The following is a 24,873-nucleotide window of genomic DNA, read 5'->3' on the forward strand; positions in this document are numbered from 1 at the left end:
TAAACAACAATAATGTAAAAAAAATTAAAATACTTGTAATTAAGTTGAAGTTATTTCAGTCTTATAATTAATCATGATTCATTGACGCCGTGGGTGCGAGTCATCACACGTTGGATTGCTGCGGTGTTTGTCGACGCTTTTGCACAGAGAAAAGCAATTCTGTCTTGCCGAGGTACACCTCTTGCTAGAAATAAATCGAGGGAAAAGGCCTGTAGTGTGTGCATGTGTAATGTTTTCGCTGGTGCAATTAACGAGAAGAGCCGCCGTGTGCGCGCATACAGCTCTCAATATTTTGCTTTTGAGGCAGGCGGCGAAGCGCATCGTGCGTTGTTTTGCAACCGGGGAAAAAAACAAAAGCCGCAATTTGCATCTATAAATAATATCTCGCTGAGAGTTGCTCGAAAAGCGACACCGGCAGAGAAGGAATTTATAAAATTAAGATTTTTTACAGGAATCAAAAGCTATAAAAAAAAAATGAGATTCATTTTTAATTCCTTTAAAACTATTGACAGATTTTATATTTTTCAATACTTAAAAATAGTTAAGAAATTAATTTAAATCAAAAGTTTAGATTCATTTTCAATAAATGTACAAATTTTTGTTTTGAATTTTTCCAGTGAATGTTTCGCAGAAGATGGATGCTTTTGCAACAATAAGCGGACAAGGGTCGCTTTGTGCGGCTGATTCAGCGAAATGCTCTTCGCACACATCCATCTATTTTTACTCTCCATTAAAGGTACGTGGGGCAATAAATCGCGCAAGCGGGCGGGTTGCTCGCTTCTCTCTCACACGCCACCGGCGCAGCATATGAGGAAGAAGTGATAGATTTTCCTAATATTGCGCCGCCGGTGCTCGCTACCAAATATGTCCAACTTTTTCCATACGCGGGGGAGCGAAAATATTTTTGTTTGGCGAGAGTGCAGGAGGAAAAGTTGGCGACGAACGACCCGACCGGCCAGTGTGTATTTATTGAGCCGACTTCCTTCCGACAGGTGAAACAATATTTTCGATTCGCACATTTTCCACAAAACTTTCTTTTTTTACTTTCGTACTCTTTCATTCTTCGGCTCTGTTGATTTATCAGGCCTTTTATATTTATTGCGAATAAATCACCCTCGCCGCTGCTATTTTTTTCATCCCCTTTATCCTCTCTTTTGCGCGCTCTCAATTGACACTCTCTATACTCCGAGCGTTGTGTACTAAAAGGCGTGTGTATATTTGAATATGTGTGCGATTGGACGGACGTTTCGCTGCCGCTTTGTACGTTCGGTGATTTATTTTCATTTGGGTTTAATTGCACGACTCACAATCAGTGCGGCCTTTGTGACACCTACTCAGCGATTTTACAGTCTAATTTCAACTTTGTGCAGTAATTTAAGAATTAATTATATTTTATTATAAAATTTATAAATTAGAATTAAATAAAGCAAAATAAAAAAATTTAATTTAAATAAAATTAAATTGAATAAAACATAATAACATAAAATAAATTGTAATAAAATGAATTGAAATATGGAAAACAATTAAATTTTAATATTCGACTGTATTTGACACAATTTTAAATTAAAATCCAAAAGCATAAAATAAACATTTCTTTAGCTGAAACAGTTGATTACCCTTTTAAATTTTATCTAAAAGCATTTGATTTAATTTATAAATTTCTTATGTAAAGAAATCGTATTATGAGTCAATTTTTACATTCAAAAGAATTTATAAATTTTTCTCTTAATTTATCATAAATTTGGAAATGTCCGAAATGTCGAAAAAAAAATAAAGATATTGTGTTATTATTGAAATTTAAGAAGTTGTTTTTTGACACTATCATTTGCCATCTGAAATTTATTTTCAAGAATTTGATAATATTAAATATTTTATTCCTTTCTCACAAAATTACACCTATTTTTATCTAACTTCTGCTCTTGTCATCTTATGATGACGTAGAAGTTGTTGGTGAGCAGCTTTCGGCCGCTCTCCTCGGCGGCCAAGTGGTCCGAAAAGCATCCGCGGACATAAATCACCTGTTTATTTACCAGCATTATTTCGTCCTATATAACATCGATGATGGCCCCTCTCGTTCGCCGTGCGCGGTACATACATCATCATCAGCATTGAGTTATACAACGGGCCATGGCACACCGGCGGCAGCGCGCGGGGGAATCTTTTTATCTGTTTTTTAGTCTCATCTCCACCTCCCGACCGTCCCACCCACCCACCCACAAACATCATGGCCGCCACATCATCAGACAGATGCAGAGAGCAGAGAAAACGAATGAACAGGAGATTGCTGGTGCGGGACCCACTTTTTTCCTTGTGAATAATCGGAATCATATCAGCTTTTGATAACAGTTTTTGGGATTTATAAAACAAATTAAATGTTTTCTAATTGTAATTTTTTATTATAAAATTCTGACCAGCAATAATTCATTTATGCTTTTATTTATTTCAGAAACTAATCAAAAAAAATTTTATTTTTATTTTCTATCTGTTTTCTATATTAATTCTTTGATTTTTTTTTAATTATCACAATTATTTTGGGCTTCAAAATGATGTAACACTTAATTATACAATATAATATTGTAATATCATAAAGATAAATAATTTTAGAAAAAATAAAAATTTTCAATAAAATTAACCGCTTCCCTGACCAAAATTTTAAGCACAGTGCAAATCAGTGCGAATATACCAACAAAATAATAAATTAAACTTATCAGCCTTGTAAAATTTAGTTTTTTTAAAGACGAATAAATGATTTTTTTATTCTTCATAACCTTCCAATCAAAAATAGCCCTAAGTAAAAACAATAAAAATTTAATTTGATGTGCTTAAAAACTTTCTAGGTGGTGACACGTTTTCTGTGTTGTCACAGCTGATGCATTTTGCACACAGTAATTTGTGTCAAGTTTAGAATCACAATTCGCAATTGCTGTGTTTTTGTTTAACGTTTTCGGGCTCAAGGAAGCGCTTTATAATCGCAAACACAATTTTCATACAGCTTACGTCTGCAGGTAGCCAAAACTTGAAAATTGTTTTCAAACTCGCAAGGTCGCGAGGAGTGACGAAAACTGAGAAGATTAAATCGTGAGGTTTATATATTAAAAGAGTCATCAACTCCATGTTTAAATGAAAATTTAAAACTTATTTGAAAAAATAAATTATATTTTCCACTGCCTTAAAAAATTCAATGACAATTTAGTGTTTAATTATTTTTATGACTTATGACTACTTTTGCAGATCTGTTAAAAAATTTAATTTCCGGCATTTCGAACCATCTGTAAATTTTTGCTCCCAAGAAAGCTCGACTCCGGAGTTGTTCTCCGCGTGGGTGGACGCGACCGCGACACCCGTCAAACGCGCTCTCAACATCTTCGAGCACCAATCACAGTCACTTATTGGCTCGACGGGCCAAAAATAACAATGAATTACAAAATTTCCCGCAAAACGTGCAACATTCTTTTGATTCTTTTTATTTAAATATTAATAATTTGAATAACTTAAAGAATTTAATTTAGAGCAAAAAAAATTTCGGAATAAATTGTTTAATTGTTTTTTACAATATATTTGAAAAGAATTTTTTATCTGCGGACTGATAAGGAGTGTGTTTCCGTTCCTGCTTTGTCGGTGAAAAAATAAATACATAAGAAAATATTAATTCACCTTTTTTCCTCTGCGGTTTGGCCTGCTTCCTGCGGCACCTCGCGGCCTCGTTGCTCGCCATTGCGCTTCGAGTTCGTCCTGCCAGGGTCTGTCGTCACGGGTAAAAAGTGTCCGACATGGGTCTCCACACTGGCAGGTGTCACACACGTGTCGCCGCCGACCGACGTCGACGGTGGCGGCGGCGCCGAAAACGCGGGCGCTGTCACTCGGCGGCGCGACGACGCGGCAGACGTCCCGATACCGACCGTCGATTCTCCAACTGTCCGAACGTGCGAAACTGCCGAATTCGGGGCCCAATTCGCCGACGAGAGGCACACACAAGCAGCACGGGCTGGCGCCGAACCAGAGCACCGAGTGTGCTTTGCCTCTCTTTGTTGTCGCCGGCGGCGGTTCGCGCCAGCCTCACCAGAGGTCAGCACTGCACGCCAGTGGAAAATCGACTATGCGCGAGGACATCTACATCTGCAACAAAACTTTGTAACAAATTTTACCTGACCTTGGTGCAATCTTGTAATAAGTATTGGGCGATTTTAGCAACTCTTAGAAATTTTAAAATGTATAATCTAACAAATATAAGTTTACTAATTACTAACGATTGAGTATTGCAGGTGCATAACAGTTTATTGCTGCTTTTCAAAGTAGATATTAGTGCGCGTAATTTGATGCCTTTGCCGTCCATTGCCGCGCGTTTTCACGCTGGTTTTCTGCTAAGACACGCATGAACTTGTTTTTTGTCGTTCGTTAGAATCGTATTCACTTTCCGGTACTTCCCCTGATTTTCGACAGCATGCAGCACACTTTCTTCTTTCTCCGTTTATGCAGAATATTTTCTGGTAAATGTGTACATAATTGGTATAATTTATGTAATAATTAATTAACTTCCACAACATTTGTCCAATAAAGCATGTTTTGTGGCCACTGTGTCCAGTATTACGCATGCACTCACAAGTCCACACAGTCATGTTTTCATTCATGTGCTTGAGTCTGCATTGTTTTTATTATTTATGTGTATTTTCATTTTCAGCAGCTTCATAACTCGCAGCATTAACTGAAAATATGCAGCAACCAAAGTTCGGCAACGCGAACCTGCTGAACAAAAACAGAATGGACAGATTATGTAGACAGTCGAACAACGGAATGAAACTAGAGGATAACATGGACATAAATAAGAAAGTCAATCGATTCGGACCAATTGCATTGCAAGGGACAGGACAAGTAACTACATTTCAATCTCGAGGTAATTTTATTATACATTCATGCACACTATACTTTTTCATTTTATGTATATATACCTAAAATTGTAAGATTATAATTGGAAATTTTCTGTTACATAAATCTAGAAAATTTCTGGAGTAGAGGGCCAGCCAGCAAAAGATCAACTTCTCCCGCACTGTCTGTAGTGTCAGTGGCCTCTTCTGCAGACTCGTGGTGCAAAAAGTATGAAAAGAAGAGATCTACGCCTAATGACAAATTGAAGAATGTTAACGTCCGGCATACATGGAGAGCAAGCAGACCCACAGATATCAAGTCTGATTTCTCGGATGACTCTGATGACGAAGGAAAAGCCCGATTTGAAGTCAAGAAAGGGCCCAAGGACTGTCAAAACTATAAAAGAGCAGACTTAACCCAGTTGAAAGATATCACTTTTTCTACCTTTGAGACAGCAACTACAGATCTGGGGAGGAATGTGAGGTGGAGTTTAGAACGAAAAGACTTTTTCGGACTCAGCGAAGGTGTCTTTTGTGGAAATCGTGTTGCCACTAAGTATCTTCACCTGCCTAAAGACCCTTCAAATGTAAACCTAGATTTGAACATCATGCAACCTGAAGACTTGCGCAATTTTCCAGTCAACATAAATGAGAATATTAATGAGATCACCATGTGGGTCATGGACAATTTCCCAAAACCAACAAGTTTTGAGCATGCCTAGTAAGATTTACTTTATTTAGGCTTATTGTTTGAATTGACTTTTTTGCATGTGTTTTTCAACAGCCCCGATGTTGGTTTTGTGTGCTCTAGATTAGAACTTGACCACATCATGAGTATACCCTACTTGCACGACAAAACCTTTGATTTTGAACACAGCTTCGGCTTCATCATTTCGGCTGTAAAAGTGAAGGGGAAGATTTACCTCTCTACGTTTTACACGGACGAAGAGAAGAGCATAAGAGCAGAGACAAAAGAGTTCAAGGGTGCATATTTGCCTTTGAACAGTAGCACTGCTGGATTTATGTTTCTAAAACATGTCCTGTCGAGTATGTATTTGATTTATTTATTGATTTTTTTTTTAAATGCACATAATTCGAAATTATTATCAATTTTTTAATTCTTAAAATAGATGGACCGAATGAGCTGCCAAAATTGGATGTACCTTTCAATAGAAGAGAGTCTGAGCTGTACAGTGTGGACAAAGTAACTGTAGGGGATCATGTCCTGCTGGTGCAAAACAAATTCAAAGCCATTCGTTCAGAGGAAGAACTAGAAGAGTTCAGCAAATACAAGATGTTCGAACTAAAGACGGCTACTAAACCATATAAACTGTAGGTTAAGAAATTAAATAGTACTTAAATTTGTTATATTTTGAAAACTAGCAGGTTTTATTTTTGTATTTATTACTTTTTTCCAGGAGGAACATGTTCCCAAAATTACTTCGGTGTTTGGCAGGGAATATTAGCAGTACCATTATTGGGGTGAGAAGCAACAACTGCAAGAAAATTGAGAAGATCGAGGAATTATCACAAGAAGAACTTCTCCAAATCTGTACCGTGCTGAAGTTAGCGTCATCCACATCCACATCCACATCCTCATCCACATGTGGATAGAATTGTTCCGTCAAACTCGAGCCTCATATATCGCCATAAGGTTAACATGTCCACATCCACATCCACACCGTGTGGATGACGCTATCCTCATCCACATCCACATCCTCATCCACATCCACATCCCCATCCACATCCTCATCCACATCCTCATCCACATCCACATCCTCATCCACATCCACACGTAAAAATATTTTAAATTGAAATTAAAAAATAAAAATAAAAAATAACTTTTTTTTAATTTTGTCAAAATTAAATTAAATTATCTTGTTATCTTCTGTAAAAATTATCACAATTAAAATCACGCTAAAAAGTGTTTATCCACACGTGCACCCTCCATCCACACCGTGTGGATGACGCTATCCACATCCTCATCCACATCCTCATCCACATCCACATCCTCATCCACATCCACATCCTCATCCACATCCACACCTAAAAATATTTGAAAAAAGAAATTAAAAAATAAAAATCAAAAAATTTTTTTTTTTAATTTTTCTCAAAATTAAGTAATATTATCCACACAACAAATAATAAAGTTATTTTTTATTTTTATTTTTAATTTCAATTTAAAATATTTTTACGTGTGGATGTGGATAAGGATGTGGATGTGGATGAGGATGTGGATGAGGATGTGGATGAGGATGTGGATGTGGATGAGGATGTGGATGTGGATGTGGATGAGGATGTGGATGTGGATAGCGTCATCCACACGGTGTGGATGGAAAGTGCACGTGTGGATAAATACTTTTTAGCGTGATTTTAAATGTGATAATTATTACAGAAGATAACAAGATAATTTAATTTAATTTTGACAAAAATTAAAAAAAAATTATTTTTAATTTTTATTTTTTAATTTCAATTTAAAATATTTTTACGTGTGGATGTGGATGAGGATGTGGATGTGGATGAGGATGAGGATGTGGATGAGGATGTGGATGTGGATATGGATGAGGATGTGGATGAGGATGTGGATGTGGATGTGGATGTGGATGTGGATGTGGATAGCGTCATCCACACGGTGTGGATGGAAAGTGCACGTGTGGATAAATACTTTTTAGCCTGATTTTAAATGTGATAATTATTACAGAAGATAACAAGATAATTTAATTTAATTTTGACAAAAATTAAAAAAAAATTATTTTTAATTTTTATTTTTTAATTTCAATTTAAAATATTTTTACGTGTGGATGTGGATGAGGATGTGGATGTGGATGAGGATGTGGATGTGGATGTGGATGTGGATGAGGATGTGGATGTGGATGTGGATGAGGATGTGGATAGCGTCATCCACACGGTGTGGATGGAGGGTGCACGTGTGGATAAACACTTTTTAGCGTGATTTTAAATGTGATAATTATTACAGAAGATAACAAGATAATTTAATTTAATTTTGACAAAAATTAAAAAAAAATTATTTTTTATTTTTATTTTTTAATTTCAATTTAAAATATTTTTACGTGTGGATGTGGATGAGGATGTGGATGTGGATGTGGATGAGGATGTGGATGTGGATGTGGATGAGGATGTGGATGTGGATGAGGATGAGGATGTGGATGAGGATGTGGATAGCGTCATCCACACGGTGTGGATGGAGGGTGCACGTGTGGATAAACACTTTTTAGCGTGATTTTAAATGTGATAATTATTACAGAAGATAACAAGATAATTTAATTTAATTTTGACAAAAATTAAAAAAAAATTAGTTTTAATTTTTATTTTTTAATTTCAATTTAAAATATTTTTACGTGTGGATGTGGATGAGGATGTGGATGTGGATGAGGATGAGGATGTGGATGAGGATGTGGATGAGGATGTGGATGTGGATATGGATGAGGATGTGGATGAGGATGTGGATGTGGATGAGGATGTGGATGAGGATGTGGATGTGGATGAGGATGTGGATGTGGATGTGGATAGCGTCATCCACACGGTGTGGATGGAGGGTGCACGTGTGGATAAACACTTTTTAGCGTGATTTTAAATGTGATAATTATTACAGAAGATAACAAGATAATTTAATTTAATTTTGACAAAAATTAAAAAAAAATTATTTTTTATTTTTATTTTTTAATTTCAATTTAAAATATTTTTACGTGTGGATGTGGATGAGGATGTGGATGTGGATGAGGATGTGGATGTGGATGAGGATGTGGATGTGGATGAGGATGTGGATAGCGTCATCCACACGGTGTGGATGGAGGGTGCACGTGTGGATAAACACTTTTTAGCGTGATTTTAAATGTGATAATTATTACAGAAGATAACAAGATAATTTAATTTAATTTTGACAAAAATTAAAAAAAAATTATTTTTTATTTTTATTTTTTAATTTCAATTTAAAATATTTTTACGTGTGGATGTGGATGAGGATGTGGATGTGGATGAGGATATGGATAGCGTCATCCACACGGTGTGGATGGAGGGTGCACGTGTGGATAAACACTTTTTAGCGTGATTTTAAATGTGATAATTATTACAGAAGATAACAAGATAATTTAATTTAATTTTGACAAAAATTAAAAAAAAATTATTTTTTATTTTTATTTTTTAATTTCAATTTAAAATATTTTTACGTGTGGATGTGGATGAGGATGTGGATGTGGATGAGGATGTGGATGTGGATGTGGATGTGGATGAGGATGTGGATGAGGATGTGGATGAGGATGTGGATGTGGATGAGGATGTGGATGTGGATGTGGATGTGGATGAGGATGAGGATGTGGATGTGGATGTGGATGAGGATGTGGATAGCGTCATCCACACGGTGTGGATGGAGGGTGCACGTGTGGATAAACACTTTTTAGCGTGATTTTAAATGTGATAATTATTACAGAAGATAACAAGACAATTTAATTTAATTTTGACAAAAATTAAAAAAAAATTATTTTTTATTTTTATTTTTTAATTTCAATTTAAAATATTTTTACGTGTGGATGTGGATGAGGATGTGGATGTGGATGAGGATGTGGATGAGGATGAGGATGTGGATGAGGATAGCGTCATCCACACGGTGTGGATGTGGATGTGGACATGTTAACCTTATGGCGATATATGAGGCTCGAGTTTGACGGAACAATTCTATCCACATGTGGATGAGGATGTGGATGTGGATGTGGATGACGCTAACTTCAGCATCATAAATCTGTCAAGTATGTCTTTCAATAATTCCTTAAAAGTTTTTATTTTGACTATAAAACTTTATTTCCATAGCAACTCTTCAAAGAGAGCCACCCTGATAGTACCGTTGTGCATCCGAGGATCGAGGTGTGTCTGCAAGCTGTATCTAAGTTTCTCAACTCTATCAAGAAGATCATCACTGAAGATACACCTAAAGATACAGTTTACACCTTTAAGTACTCTCCAGCTTGCAAGGGTAAGATGACTTGCACCAAAAGAGTGGGAAGACAAAACGTCAGGCACTTTCAGTTCATCACTAGTGACTTTTTTAACTGGGTGAAATAGTGTATAGGATAAAATTTGTGTGCTCCAAAGCTAAACTTCTACTTATGATGATATGTGTTGAGAAATTGATACTTGAAAACTAGTGAGCACTAGAGTGTGCTAATTTAAGTTAAATACTCTTATGTGTTCCCATTGACTTATATTTATATTCACTAATTAATAATGTATGTGCTATATAAGCAACTTGAGCTTGATTTAAAATTTAAATTAGAATATATGGTCTGAATCATAACCCCAAAGATTATTTTTTAACGCATTACCAATCTTTATATGCTGCGCTCTGTACAATTTAGCAAAGTTTCTGTAAAGAGGTAGCAATTTTAAGTAATATTAAAGTGAGAAAATTTTCTCATAAAAACTAGTGTGTTCTCCTTTTCGCAGCTCATACATAGTCTGTTATTTTTTATTTAAACAGAAGTGATGTGTGTAGATAAAGAGATATTGCGCTTCGTTTTAATGATTTCTGTCATTCTCTCCCTTGCACGTGCTCTTTAATGACATACATAATTAATAACCATAATTAATTGGAAATTTGTGTATATGTGCATTGATACTTTTTGTACATGTACAAGACGATCAAAAGAAAATAAAAACTATAAAAAAATTTCTCATTTGACTAAAAAAAACTTGCTAGAGCCCATAAAATGTGCAATTTCCATAATTAACTGTTTTCTGCTTAAAATTTTATGTTATTTCAATTGAGTATAGTATCAACTATCAGCCCATACAAAATCTGCGACCTTTTTGCATTAATTTAAAAAAAAAAATGGCACCATTCTCCTGAAGTAAACCCTTTTTATATTTTTTATGTCTCAGGCGTCACAGAAAATTAGAAAAAATTTAATCCACTGATTTCAACAAAACGGTCATGTCAAAGAATTATCAAGATTTAATTTTATAAAATTTCATTCGAAATTATTTTTCAATTTATTTTGTTCGGATCTAATATGTGGCCCACCTCGCGATCAACCAAACCAAATCGCCATCAAGGAAAATCGCAGTAGTTTTCGATTTTGTTTGTCTCTATTGGTTGATTCACCGTGGGTGACGTCATTGCGAAATTTGTTCGGTTGGCACTTGATGCCGGCGGCCGCCATTTTGTTGTTCCCCACGGTTTCTGCAAAGCATTCTGGATTCTGGTTGTCAAAATAATGTTGACAATTTCAAATCGCATTTTCGTCAGTCCTTTAAGAGGTAATTTGTTTTTAGCTATGTTTAAACTGTTCCTTAATTTCCAATATTCAACTTGATGCATTTTTTATACATGTTGCTTTAGATTTAGGGTGTTAATTTTCCATCCAGAAAATTGAAACTCAAAAAAATTTTCATAAGATCGTTCGATTCATATTATGTTTTCTAAATTTTCTTTTGCATTTTAACTTTTTCTGCAGTTTGAAATTAAAGAATAAATTGTTTCTGCTGTCCTGCAAACATTCCCATGACTGATTTTGTTTATTCTTTCAGACTATCTGCTGCGTGTGTCTTGACTTGACCCTGACGAGCACTCGCGCAGGAAGAGCTGGTCCGTTTCCGTACCTGCTGATGCTGATCGACTACATATTCATAGGTTCGTTCCGAATCGAAAAAAATGTCGAAATCGCCCGGTTTCTTCGCGCGGCCCCCAAACTTTCGCCACCTCTGAACCCACCCGCGGCGCCGCGTTCGGCGCCGCCGGCCCCTCTAAATTTGCCGCCTTTTGGCCGCTTCCTATCGGACCGGTGAAACCTTACGGGAAGGGCCTCGGACGACGCGGCACTGCGCCTCCCACGAATACCTAGACGGCGGCGCCGACCCGCCGGCCCGGGTCGGCGCCGCGGCCCCGAAACCGCCGGTTTTAGCACTTTTTTCCGCACCTTCTCCTCGCCAAACGTAACTCGTCCGCTGCTACGGGTGCGCCGTTCGGTTTGACGGCATCGGCGTGTTGGCAGTGAAATTGCGCGTCGACCCTAATCACCGGATTTACAGATTTCGTTCCGGTTAGGCCGCAGAAAACGCGTCCCGAGGCCGTACGGGCCGAACGGTGCTGCGCGCCGGCGATACGAAGAGTCCGGGGGTGTCAGCGAGGGCGCCCCCTCCGAAGGGTCGGGCCGCCGGGTCGCGCCCGCCGACGGGGTGACGTGATATTCGCCGGGGTGTGTTTACTGTGTTTCGATGCGAAAATAATAGTGCTGGATGGGAGAGGTAAAACGTGCCGGCGCGCCCCTGCTATTATGCAACCGGCGTTTGGCCTTCGCACGGCCATGCGAGGAGATGCCTACCACTGGGCGCGGATCGATCTTTCATTTTTTTAATTGAATTTTTTTTCTCAATGTGCAAACTTATAAATTCCGAGCACTTTTCTTTTTCACCTTTAGAAATACTATCTTTGGTAGCATTTGTAAATATTCATAAATATATTCAGTATTAACATTTTTAATATTTGTAATTCAATTATTTCCGCAGTATTTTTGTTTTCAGTTTTTTTTTTTTTTTTTTTTTGAAATTTGGTCGTAATTAAATTTCTTATTTTAATGACCTGGTATAATTTTTTTTAATTAAAAAAAGGAAAAAAATTAAAAAAAATAAAAGTGAGCGTATGGAATTATATAAAACTTAACCGGGGGGGGGGGGGGGGGGTGGGGGATGTTCAGTGCAATATAACTACACACATTCAACACGTAGGCTAGGCAAAAGTCAATATCTAGGGATCTACGCTGCAGCCATGGGTTTCGTTCATTTCATTTTCTAAATGATTTATTCTTAACTTTTCATTCTCAAGCGTGTTCTATTATATTCTCACTATAGTTTTGATGCACTATCAGTTTCCAAGTTTCCTGCTTCGCTTTAGTATATAATTTGGTATTTATTTCTGTCTTATTTTTTTTAATTTAGTCTTGTAAAACTCATGACTTTTTTTAACCAAATTATACTATTCTCTGTAATTCGATGCCTTTCAAGCCACACAGCACTTGCAGTCGGTCGGTTGGCGAGGGGTTGCGGATTTCTCTACTTATTTTCTGGTGCACAAAGTACATATAATTTTATGGACTTTGCCGTGGATAAAGCTTGAAAAATTAATAAAATCTTTCCCGGAAAAAACGTAACCTGTAGTTCCAACCTTCAACTTTAAAAATTAATGCTTCTCGGGATTTATTTGAGCTTAAGAATGCAAGAACCATTCGCAAATCTTAACTTACACTCAGAAAAACGTGCAAAATTGAGAAGAGTTACTGTAACAAATTGTTTTCCATTATTGCCGTCCAAATATGATATTGGAAAGGAACACAAGAAAATTATTCAGAAATCAATTTGCAAGTACAGATATTTGGTAAAGCTTAACTAATTCTTTTTTTCTGAACCATATATATTTTTTCCCAGTACACAATTGACGTTAACTGTTAATTTAAAAATTTCCTCACGAGTGGATTGTGCAAGCATAAAAACATTTGGTTCATTACTGTCAGTACAATAATTAATTACTATATTAGTATAGAGTGGTACACGTGGAAAATATTTTAAAATGTAAATGTGCCGATCAAACAGGGAATCCTGCTGCAAATATTATCTATTATTATGTTATTATATTATTATTTATTACGTTCTGAATAGCCCTGTAAATATGTTAATTTTTAATTTATCAATCCCGTGAAAATTTTTATCTCTCTGGCCGTTAAAGCGGTCCTCTAGTACTACATTCGAGATGGGGTTTACACTCCCGGGACCCGGGACCGGCCCTCACCCAGGGTGTTTTGGGGATGGCCAGGTCGGCCATCCTGAGGTTGAGGAGTGCCGAAGGTAGTGCGTCGATGTCCGCCATAAACTGAGGGTTGAAGTGCGAGAGAAAATATAACACGTCTGGTTCTTTTAAAAGTCTCGAGCGTTGTGTTACTTTATTTCAACACCATTGATACAGAACAGAGCGCTGCAGTCGTCACTGCGCGAGCTCTTAGTTTTGAATCCGGCGCCTTCTACTAGTCGCGCCGGCGCTATGCACATTTAATAATAAATAATTAATACTAATTAAACCTGCTCTAACGCGCACCACAGTGCCATATCTAAGGAGTCCTGCTAGTCTTTTATCAAACTCATTATAGACCGGCTGGATTAATATCACGCGAATATTAGTCCTCCTGGTGTGATATCACGCGCAATGGGGTCGTTTTGGCCTTTTTAAAGTCTAATATGAGACCAGCACGTCTATTAATAACAAAATTGGTTTAATTGCCATGAAAATTTTCAAAAATGACGACTTTTTCCTCTAATTTTTACCAGGTTTTCGATCATTGTCGACCAAAGCATAACAGTCGTGTATTTTAAAAATTTCAAGCGACATTTTACCAAAGGATACGTGAAGGTTTTTAATCGCAAGTATGTGAGACCACTCGGTCTAACATGAAATGCTTGCGAGTCCTGCAGGTCTTTTTTCTCTGTGATATGAGTCCTGCTGGTCTTTTATCAAACTGATTATAGACCGGCTGGATTAATATCACGCGAATATTAGTCCTCCTGGTGTGATATCACGCGCAATGGGGTCGTTTTGGCCTTTTTAAAGTCTAATATGAGACCAGCACGTCTATTAATAACAAAATTGGTTTAATTGCCATGAAAATTTTCAAAAACGACGAATATTTTCCTCTAATTTTAACCAGGTTTTCGATCATTGTCGACCAAAGCATAACAGTCGTGTATTTTAAAATTTTCAAGCGACATTTAACTAAAGGAGGCGTGCAGGTTTTTAATCACAAGTATGTGAGACCAGTCGGTCTAACATGAAATGCTTGCGAGTCCTGCAGGTCTTTTTTCTCGGTGATATGGTTCTTGTTTTAACTCAAAGCCATAGTTTAATAAAAAAAACGATACGAATTATACTTCACAAAAATCTTGTTTTAAATATAACACACATTTTTTAATGTTACAGAAATCATGGCCATCCCGAAAACCCTCCTTAGAAGAAACCTGAAACTCATCAAGATGTCGTCGAAGGCGGAAATTCAGACTTCTGCAGATTTCGACTCGCTCGTCTTCGGCGGAAAGGTAGTCCTTTCCCGAGATCTTCAAGGTCCACTCGAGCAGCTGATGGAAAGACTGGACTTGGAAGATGAAGCCAACTCCATCGCGCTCAAGATTAAGATCAATGGCAAAATGATTGTCGCAGGCATGGGTGGATACATGACAGACCAGGCTCCAGAGGACACTCTGCTGGTCCCCGATTGGTTCTTCGAGAGCCTGGATGTCCTGCCAGACGCTCAGGCGGATGTCTTTCTTCTGCCTTCGAAGCCGAAGGAGGCAGTGAACTTGTTTTTCAGCAGTAATTTCCCCCGCGAAGATTACTTGCTTCAATTGCTGAAGGAGCGCCTGGCCAGCCTCGTCTACATAAGTATTGGGGATAAGATTCCCTTTGACTTCCAAGGAAGGGATGCCTTTGCCACGCTTGAACACTCATATCCTATTAGGAAATCCCTAACTATTGCAAAGGGTGTCAACAACCAGGTCAATGGGGACATTATCATCGATTAGACTTGAGTTTTCCTTTTCTTGATAGTTAAATTATTTTGCCTTATTTCAGTTAAATTAAAGTAAATACACCTAAAGATACAGTTTACACTTTTAAGTACTCTCCAGCTTGCAAGGGTAAGATGACTTGCACCAAAAGAGTGGGAAGTGGGAAGACAAAACATCAGGCACTTTCAATTTATCACTAGTGACTTTTTTAACTGGGTGTAATAGTGTAGGATAAATTTGTGTTCTCCAAAGCTAAACTTCTACTTATGATGATATGTGTTCAAGTACATTGACTTGAATTGATACTTGAAAACTAGTGAGCACTAGAATGTGCTAATTTAAGTTAAATATGCCCTTATATGTTTCCATTGGCTTATCTTTATTTGCACTAATTAATAATTTATGTGCTATGTAAGCAACTTAAGCTTGATTTAAATGAGAATATGGTCTGAATCTCCCATAACCCCAAAGATTATTTTTTAACGCATTGCCGATCTTTGATCTTTAATGCTGCCCTCAGTACAATTTAGCAAAGTTTCTTGTAAAGAGATAGCGAGTAATATTAACGTGAGAAAAGTTTCTCATCATACTGCAGTTATTGAACTGGTGTGTTTTCCTTTTTGCAGCTCATACATAATCTGTAAATTCTGTTATTTTTTATTTAACAGTAGATGTGTGTAGATAAGCGCTCTTTAATGACATTATATTTTAAAATTAACCAAAATTAACTGGAAGTGGGTGTGTATGTGCATTGATTCTTTCTGTGTTCTGTAAATTTATAAGATGTTGGAAAGAGAATAAAAAACTTTAAAAGCATAAATTTTGCTTAAAAAAAACCAATGAGTTTAATATGTTTGATGATCCTATATTGCTAGAGCCCATAAAATGTGCAATTTCCATATTAAACATTTCTGTTTAAATTAATGTTATTTAATCGATTATGGCATCAGCCCCAGAACGGAATCTGCAACTTCTTTGCATTTGGTTTTGGCTGATTTGGCATAATATATTATTCTAATCTAATTAACCTGATCCTCTATAACTTGGCATCAAAAATTTAAAATTAAACCATGCTCATCTATATTTTTTCTCATTTTAAATTTTGAAAATGAAATCAATAAATCAGATGTAGACGCAGACATAATTATCATGATATTTAAGTAAAAAATTTCAATAAGTTCGAAGATTTTGAAATAATGCTGAAAATAGTAGAAAATAGATTGTTTCCATTTTGTAGGTTGACAATTAAGAAACATCAAAATTCGTGCAAAATGCCTATTATCATTTTTATAATATTTCTTTTTACATAATTATTTCCTTAATAAAATACGGCGACGGTGCGTGTTTGACACTGATCACGTTGCTTTGGCGCTAAAAATATTTAAAAAATAAATACGATCATCGCGTTGGCCGAGAAGTGGGCGTGGTGAACCACTTTTTGTTGTTTTGGTGGCTGAGCAGCATTGAAATTTGAAAATAAACACGGCCAGGCTTCAGAGCTTGTTGCTTCAGAGAGTTCAGACAGACGGCTAAAATTTTATATTTTCAAAAATAAGTGTGTTTAAAGTTGCAAATTTAAACACAGTTAGGTCCATTTATGTTTAGTTTTTTACGAGTTGCATGCGCACACACCAGACACACCAGTGTTAATCGCTAATCGGAGGAAAAATGCCTGACATCAAAGTCACGCCGCTTGGTAACTTAAACTTATTCTACAATTTAAAAAAATGTTACATTTTCAACGGAATTTTGTCTTCAGGTGCCGGGCAAGATGTGGGTAGAAGCTGCATTTTGCTCTCGATCGGAGGGAAAAACGTGATGCTTGACTGTGGCATGCACATGGGCTTTAACGATGAAGTATGAATAAAAATTTTCAAATCATGTTTTAAAGAAACCTCTTTTTTACAGCGCCGATTCCCTGATTTCACTTACCTGGCGCCTGAAGGGCCTCTTGACAATCACCTCGACTGCGTCATCATCTCACACTTCCACCTGGACCACTGTGGTGCTCTGCCCTTCCTAACAGAAATGTTTGGCTACTCAGGACCAATTTACATGACACATCCAACCAAGGCCATCTGTCCCATTCTTTTGGTAAATTTCTTCTATTAAAACAAGCAGACTAAAATTTATTTTCACTTGAAGGAGGACATGAGGAAAGTTGCAGTCGAACGGAAAGGCGAAAGCAACTTTTTCACCTCGCAAAACATCAAAGACTGCATGAAGAAAGTCACTGCTGTGACTTTGCACCAGAGCGTCATGGTGGACAAAGACCTTGAGATTAAGGCCTACTATGCAGGCCACGTCCTCGGCGCTGGCATGTTCAGGGTCACCGTTGGATCTCAGTCGGTCGTCTACACAGTAAAATTATTTATTCTAATATTTTTTCTCTGTAATTTTTTATAATTCCAAACCAGGGTGACTACAACATGACTCCAGACAGGCATTTGGGTGCTGCGTGGATCGACAAGTGCAGACCTGATCTGCTTATCACAGAATCTACCTATGCCACCACCATTCGAGACTCAAAAAGATGCAGGTCATTATTTTTATTCTTGAAATATTTAATTATTTGCTTTGAACCCATTTTTTAAATTGCTTGCTAATTTTTAACTATTTTTTATTAAAACAATAACACAATTATTTTCTTTTCAGAGAAAGAGATTTCCTCAAAAAGGTGCATGAGTGTGTTGAACGAGGCGGCAAAGTTCTGATTCCAGTTTTTGCTCTTGGACGAGCGCAAGAACTTTGCATTCTTCTCGAAACCTACTGGGAAAGAATGAATCTCAAGTCTCCGATCTACTTTGCTCTTGGTCTGACAGAGAAGGCGAACAATTACTACAAAATGTTCATCACATGGACAAATCAGAAGATCAGAAAGACCTTTGTGCAGCGTAACATGTTCGACTTCAAGCACATAAAACCGTTTGACAAGTCCTACATCGACAATCCAGGGCCCATGGTAGTGTTTGCCACGCCTGGAATGTTGCACGCCGGCCTCTCTCTGGCCATCTTCAAAAAGTGGGCACCAAATGAAAACAACATGGTACATATTTTTTCAACTTGTTTGATACATTATCAACTTGTCATTTTTTAGGTGATCATGCCTGGTTACTGTGTAGCTGGAACAGTTGGACATAAAATTTTGAATGGAGCCAAAAGAGTTGAATTCGAAAACAGGCAGTTTGTTGAAGTAAAAATGTCCGTAGAGGTAACAAAAAGGCTTGATTTAAAAAATGTAAATTTTTATTTCTACATTATGTATTTCAGTACATGTCATTCTCAGCGCACGCTGATGCGAAGGGCATTATGCAGTTGATTCAGTACTGTGAGCCTAAGAATGTGATGCTGGTTCACGGGGAAGGCGGCAAAATGACCTTTTTAAAGGACAAAATTGAACAGGTGCAAAGATCATTTTGATTTCAACCAAATTATGGAACAAAATATTGTTTTTTTTTCGTCAGGAATTTGGCGTCAATTGCTACACACCAGCAAATGGAGAAACAAGCACAATTTCCACAATTCCCTCAATCTCGGTGGACGTTTCCCTCCCCCTCTTGAAATCGGAAGCCAAAACGTACAATGGACAGCCACCTGACCCTAAGAAGCAGCGTATCTTGCATGGAGTTCTCGTCATGAAGGACAATGTACATCACTCGAGTTTGATATCAGAGCTGAAATAAAGTGTATTGTTATTTTGCAGGCCCACTCCATGTGTCTAATGGACGTAGAACAGGCATGCAGAGAAGCAGGCATCGCTCGACATGTGCTCAGATTTTCTTCCACTATCACAGTCGATGACGCAGGACCGTCAAATAAAACTGCAGAGAAACTCCACCAAATGATCAAGAGGTAAAACAAAGTTTGCAGTGTAATAATTTTTTACAATTGCTTCCTTTAGTCGGTTGGAAGATTGGAATGTGCAGCTTACGGATGGCGCAGTATCTGTAGAGTCAGTAATTGTGAATGTCGACAGTTCCGAGAATGACAAGAAAAACATTCTTGTTTCTTGGACAAATGAGGTCAGATTTAAATCTGATTGTTTTCAACTTAATCTCAATAAGATTTTTAATTGCAGGATGAGGAACTGGGAAGTTTTATTCTGAAATTGCTGCAAACTCTGAGTAGGTAGGAAAAACGAAAAAATCATGTAAGCTAAGGATAATAAATTGGTAAGGAAAAAATAATAAAGTGGCATTTTTCTTACCTAGGATTTATTAGTGGTAAACATCAATATCTCAATAACTTATAAGATTCTCCAAGCAAACGAGATGAGAACAGTATTTAAAGGTCTCACAAAGTTCATTTTATTTTAATAATATCGAATCAATTGATTTTTTTAACAGCACTCGTATTATGCCAAATTTTAAAAATTTCCAAAGGCAAGCAGCCTATTTTATTTTTCTATCCGCTGCTAAAATTCAAGGCAGGTGCTTGGCAAATAGGATTATTTTCCATTCTGAACCACATGTATATTGTATCTCCTGTTGAACAGTAATTTCATCAAGTGTGTGCTCTAACAGTGGTCGTCAATTCGTTCCATTCATTAATAAAAAGCAATTAGCGCTGATAATCTTATTGCTTGTATGCAGATGTAATTTTTCAAAAAATAAATGCAGTTAGTCTTGAGGCGAGACGAAGAGTATTAAAACACTGACAGATAAAATCATAATAGTAGTTGTACATATTATACATAGTTGTTGTAAAATATAGGACAATTAGCTTGGTACATGCATATAGCTGCGTGCTTGATCCGGTGATTTGTTTCAAAATTTAGCAATGAACCAGACACGACGGCTTTTGTTCCACAAACAGGTAAAAGCAGGTGAACGAAAAGATGAGTTATTGTGATGAAGGTGGCGGGAAATGCGCCTCGGTCTTCTTCAAAATGCATCTTTTTTTGTACCGTGAGAATATTGGCAAGAGCACCATGTTACAAGAATTTGAGGCGAAGAAGAGGGCACTTTTCCCGTCACTAATGAGGCGACAGATGAAACATTATGAAAGAGTGCTGCGGGGCTGCGTCAAGTTTGATCAGTTCTCTAAAAATTGTGTGCTGCCTCAGTCGTCCAGTTGTTGGCAATGCAAAGTCACCTCGAGTCCCAAGCACCGGGCGACACAAATTTTGGCATGCGCTCGTCGACGTTGAATGCTTTCTTCACAGCAGTGGCAGGCGTGCAGTCCGTAAAGTAATTACACATGGAGGAGAGTGTGGTGGCATCAGGGGTGTTGCTTCTGCTGCTGCGGACCTGCTCGGTGCATTTACTACCACGTTAGAAAGAAAGAGAGCGAGACGGTGGATCGTTAAAATTACAAATTATTCCTAGATTTACTCATGCAATACCTCTGGCTGCTTTTTGGTCTCGCCTGGATCCTCGTCAATGTACTGCAGCTCCTGGTCCGCTATGCTCGGGATCTCCATGCCGTCGGACTTCTTTTCCGAGGCGTCCTTTTCATCACCTTTGCCATCCTTGGGCGGGTCTTTGCCCTGAAACCAGATAGAAACATTAGAAACAATTATTATTTTTTTTTTTTTTTTGAACATTAAAATTAATAATAAATGAAAATGAAGAGATCAGGCTTTTCCTCATTGCGAAAAAATTTGTTTTTATTCCAAATCAAAACAGTTCAACCAGTTTCCGTCACGGTCCGCGACCCTATTTCATGAGCATGAAAAATAAAAATAAAAAAATTAAAAAAAAAACAGCAAAATTGAAAAATACCACATTTTAACATAAAAATTAATACTTGAATTTGTTAGTTCAAGAATTCAATTTTCATTTAATTTTTAATTTGTTGTTTTTCAATTTTGCTGTGATTTTTTTTATTGTTCTTGCCCATAAAATAGGGTCGCAAACCGTGACCGAAACTGTGTTTTTGAATAAATAAAAAAAATATAAACGAAGTTAAAGCCTGATCTCTTTATTTCCATAATCATCTCCTCGAGTGCCAATTCTTCAAAGTAATAAATAAATTAAAGTTTAATAACTTAAGATTTATTTTATTATTTTTTTTTTTACATATTATTGCACTACAAAATAAAAGCCCTATCACTCATGGATAAAATTTAAACCCCACTTCATTTTGTACAAAGTGAAGCGGGCCCGTGGAAAGCAATTAAAAAAGATAGCAAACACGAAAACGCTTTTCGACAGCGTCACTTCCGAGGTAGTTTGAAAACATAAAGTCCTTGCTTTAGAAGTTCTTAAAAGAGGCAAGCAACCGCCTTGTCAAATGCTTCCAAAATTGAGTAACAGACGTTTGAAAAGAGTGTTTGTTGTGTTTATCAGTTTTGCGGTTTGCACGATTTTATTTAGCCATGTTCTTTTGGATGTGAACCAAACAATCAAATTTAGAAGTAAGACGATTATTTTCTAAATGAAGAAGAAAATTACAACCATAAAATAACTTTGGGAAATTGAAATTTTAATGCTGCCTAAAAATTTTAGTCATGAACATATTTGAAGAGAAACTGCGATTGGACCAATTCAATATCACACCACAGTTGATTATAGAAGGGGTGAGTAGGAAATTTTCTTGTGTTTCCAGCATAAAAAAATCTAAAAAAAAAAATGATTCAATTTTTCTTGCATAATTTCAAAATTTCAGGTCAAGCGCACCAATCCAAATCTGCCCATGACCTTCCACTGGCAAAAAGACGTGCCTCAGTTTAACAATTCTTGCGCCCGTTATGTCAAGCCATTGGACATCAGATTCAATAATATTTACTGGCAAGTTCAAGCCTTGGAGAATGAGACTTATTATCTGTACGGCGCCTATTACGACAACCGCACCTGGCCCAATAAGTTTGCGCCGATGGTCCGAGTGCTGACCATAATCGACAAAGTTGGCCTCAACATTTCCAGACACGTTTACTGCCAGCTTTGGTTCGCCAACATCACCAGACCCATTATTGTCAGGGTAAATTTTTAATTTTTCTACCAAATAAATTTTGAAAAATATTCAAGTGTAAAAATTGGACAGGTTTTCCACTTTCAATACCTGCTGAAGGCCGAGTGGGGCTACCTGCACATTCCACTGCGGCCCTACCTCCTCAGCTGCATGGTGCCCACTAAATTTGGGACGGTGCCGGACTCGGTGTCGATAGTGCAGGAGCCGTGCGAAAATGCAACGAACAACCTACGAGTCATCGACAACCGTCTGCAGGGAGAAAAGCAAGATTTCGCGGTGTGCGTGAAGAGCTTGAACTTCAATAACCATCCCCAAATGGCCATCAGATTGGTGGAGTGGATCGAGTTGCTGAGGATTTTGGGCGCAAACAGAATAATTTTCTATCAACTGCAGGTATTAAAAATTTTTAATGCGTCAGAAAATTTGTATTAAAATAAGTTTAAATTTATAGGTGCACCCAAATATCTCAAAGGTTTTGGAATATTATTCAAAAACATGGAACGTGGACGTTGTACCGATGACGATGCCAGGAAACTACCCAAATGTGCCTGAATTGATGAACCAATTAATGGGCGAAAACGGGATGTACCAGTGGATCCAGGATTTGATCGATTACAATGACTGCTTTTACAAATACTACAACTCTTTCCGCTACATGGTTTTGATTGACGTTGACGAGGTACCTATTTTATAAAAAAAAAATTAATTTCAAAAACTCAATGATCATAAAAATATCATTTTCATCGCTTTAATGAGGTCCCTGTGCGAATTTGATGAACAAAAATTTCGTTCCACAGGTGATTATACCTTTGAACGGTGTGGACACCTGGCACGACCTGATATTTAAAATGGCGATTCCAAAAGCAAAGGCAATCAAGAATGTCACGTACTCCAACTTTGTGGCGCGCAACGTTTATTTCATGGACATTTCGAGCGAAACTCGATGGTCGCCCTCTCCGGACATTCCTCCCTACATGCACATTTTGCAGAACGTGGTGCGCAGGGTGGACCCGTCGCCACCTGGCTACTACGTCAAGTCGTTCCACTCGACGGAAACGGTCTTCGCGCTGCACAACCACTACAGCAGATCCTATTTGGCCGAGTCTGGGTCTGCGGTCGACTGGGGCGAATATTATGAGTTTGGACTGCACGAAGCGCAATTGCAGCACTACTGCGTGCGAAAACTCAAGCCCGACTGCCAAGTGCAACCGGCAAACCAGACCGCGGACACCTCTGCGTTGAAGTACCAAGATAGATTGATCGCGGCAACGAGAAGAGCTTTGAGGAACGTTGGAATTTTGTGACAATAGAGAGAATTAAAATTTTGTTAATTTTCTGTGTAGAATTGTGTCTCGATTGCGTTTTTAAAAGTGGATTCCAGTTTCTGTTTTAATTTTCAATAGAGAGTTAACGTGGATTCAGAAATTGAGTAAAAAAACAATGCTTGGATATTTTAAATATAAAAATTTTAACTTTTAAATGGAAATTTTAAATTTAGCAAAACTGTGCAAAACAATAGGATTTTTCTATTTTCAAAAAAATTATCCTCTAAAAAGTTTTAAAATTTTTTTCTTCCAAAATTAACTATTTGAAAATTTTCCTACAAGAATAAATTAACATAAATTTTACTGTGATCGACAGTGATTATCTTTTTATTTTAAAGCACAATTCCAACGACTCTTAATTTTTTTCTATGCTTGTACTTAACAATTCTCAATAAATTAGAGAGATTCGTTGAATTTGAATAAAAGATTTGAATGGCCAAAGGGGAACAATTTTCCACCTGGGCGCGTGAGATCGGAGGCAGAGAGGCAGAAAACGAGGCGGAGAGGAATGAGGGCGCGTATTGAATGTCACCCGTCGCGCACGATTTGCACGGGAGCGCTAAAAAAATACGCAAACGAAGCGCTGCAAAAACAAGAGCCGCGGGGTGCAGCGATTTGTTTCAAGCGACTTTGGAATCGAGACACAAATATTGACGGCGGCTGTTGATTTAGCAGGCCAAACAGAAATAGCCGCGAGAAAGAGATACCGCGAGCGAGCAAGAGGATCACGCCGCGGTTCAAGGCTCTTTCGCTTTCCATCCCGAGCATTTACGGCTATAAATAGAGACATGACACTCTCTGCAATATGCACACATCGGGTGGAGCGGCGGGTGGATCTAATTCGCGGCAGATGTTGATGGAAAGATTGTCAGACCATCACGATTGTCACTGGCTTTGCTCCATTTGACTTTAATTGGACGTGACCGCCAAATAATAACAGAAAGTTAATCAAAAGACACATTGCAAACTAAATTGCTAAATTGGTCGGGTGTTTACAAAAAATTAAATAATTTAATTGCTTCTTTGACCATCGTTAGAATCATAAATAATTAAAACTTAACTTTAAAACAATATAAAAAATTATTTTGCAAATAAAAATTGTATTAAAATTTTATATAACAATTTAATGGAAAAAAATTAAAGAACTAACTGAATGAGATAGTCAGAGTCTTCAAAAGCAAAGAATTTATATTGCGATTAGAAATATTCTTAAAATC

General features: G+C 37.4%; 4 protein-coding genes across 9 annotated transcripts; all 4 read left to right on the forward strand.

The window, feature by feature from the left end:
• Window positions 1-3,995: 3,995 nt before the first annotated feature.
• Window positions 3,996-10,427, forward strand: LOC132205071 (uncharacterized). 6 transcript variants are annotated; one of them, XM_059633929.1, is made up of 7 exons: window positions 3,996-4,487; window positions 4,679-4,891; window positions 4,995-5,583; window positions 5,647-5,909; window positions 5,993-6,194; window positions 6,281-6,344; window positions 9,716-10,427. In XM_059633929.1, the coding sequence occupies exons 2-7, from the start codon at window positions 4,711-4,713 to the stop codon at window positions 9,761-9,763; spliced, it is 1,347 nt and encodes a 448-aa protein (XP_059489912.1). In that variant the 5' UTR covers window positions 3,996-4,487; window positions 4,679-4,710; the 3' UTR covers window positions 9,764-10,427. The 6 variants fall into 6 exon arrangements, with proteins under 6 accessions (XP_059489912.1, XP_059489907.1, XP_059489909.1 ...); XM_059633924.1 differs by having other exon boundaries at window positions 4,682-4,891; window positions 9,700-10,427; XM_059633926.1 differs by having other exon boundaries at window positions 6,281-6,427; window positions 9,700-9,841.
• A 631-nt stretch (window positions 10,428-11,058) lies between these two features.
• On the forward strand, window positions 11,059-16,238 carry LOC132203497 (uncharacterized). The gene is made up of 3 exons (XM_059631311.1): window positions 11,059-11,132; window positions 11,403-11,505; window positions 14,836-16,238. Exons 2-3 carry the CDS (start codon window positions 11,481-11,483, stop codon window positions 15,432-15,434), a joined length of 624 nt encoding a protein of 207 aa, XP_059487294.1. The 5' UTR covers window positions 11,059-11,132; window positions 11,403-11,480; the 3' UTR covers window positions 15,435-16,238.
• A 620-nt stretch (window positions 16,239-16,858) lies between these two features.
• LOC132203488 (integrator complex subunit 11-like) lies at window positions 16,859-19,610 on the forward strand. Its single transcript, XM_059631299.1, has 12 exons — window positions 16,859-17,115; window positions 17,179-17,276; window positions 17,328-17,513; window positions 17,565-17,780; window positions 17,837-17,958; window positions 18,075-18,465; window positions 18,517-18,630; window positions 18,690-18,821; window positions 18,884-19,066; window positions 19,123-19,271; window positions 19,321-19,441; window positions 19,498-19,610. The coding sequence occupies exons 1-12, from the start codon at window positions 17,088-17,090 to the stop codon at window positions 19,549-19,551; spliced, it is 1,794 nt and encodes a 597-aa protein (XP_059487282.1). The 5' UTR covers window positions 16,859-17,087; the 3' UTR covers window positions 19,552-19,610.
• Window positions 19,611-21,501: 1,891 nt separating this feature from the next.
• LOC132205198 (uncharacterized) lies at window positions 21,502-23,635 on the forward strand. Its single transcript, XM_059634137.1, has 6 exons — window positions 21,502-21,777; window positions 21,869-21,939; window positions 22,029-22,340; window positions 22,404-22,724; window positions 22,783-23,010; window positions 23,129-23,635. The coding sequence occupies exons 1-6, from the start codon at window positions 21,654-21,656 to the stop codon at window positions 23,633-23,635; spliced, it is 1,563 nt and encodes a 520-aa protein (XP_059490120.1). The 5' UTR covers window positions 21,502-21,653.
• The last annotated feature ends 1,238 nt before the right edge of the window (window positions 23,636-24,873 follow it).

Source organism: Neocloeon triangulifer, unplaced genomic scaffold, assembly GCF_031216515.1.
Source record: "Neocloeon triangulifer isolate White Clay Creek 2 clone unplaced genomic scaffold, ASM3121651v1 ptg000002l, whole genome shotgun sequence".
Lineage (NCBI taxonomy): Eukaryota > Metazoa > Arthropoda > Insecta > Ephemeroptera > Baetidae > Neocloeon > Neocloeon triangulifer.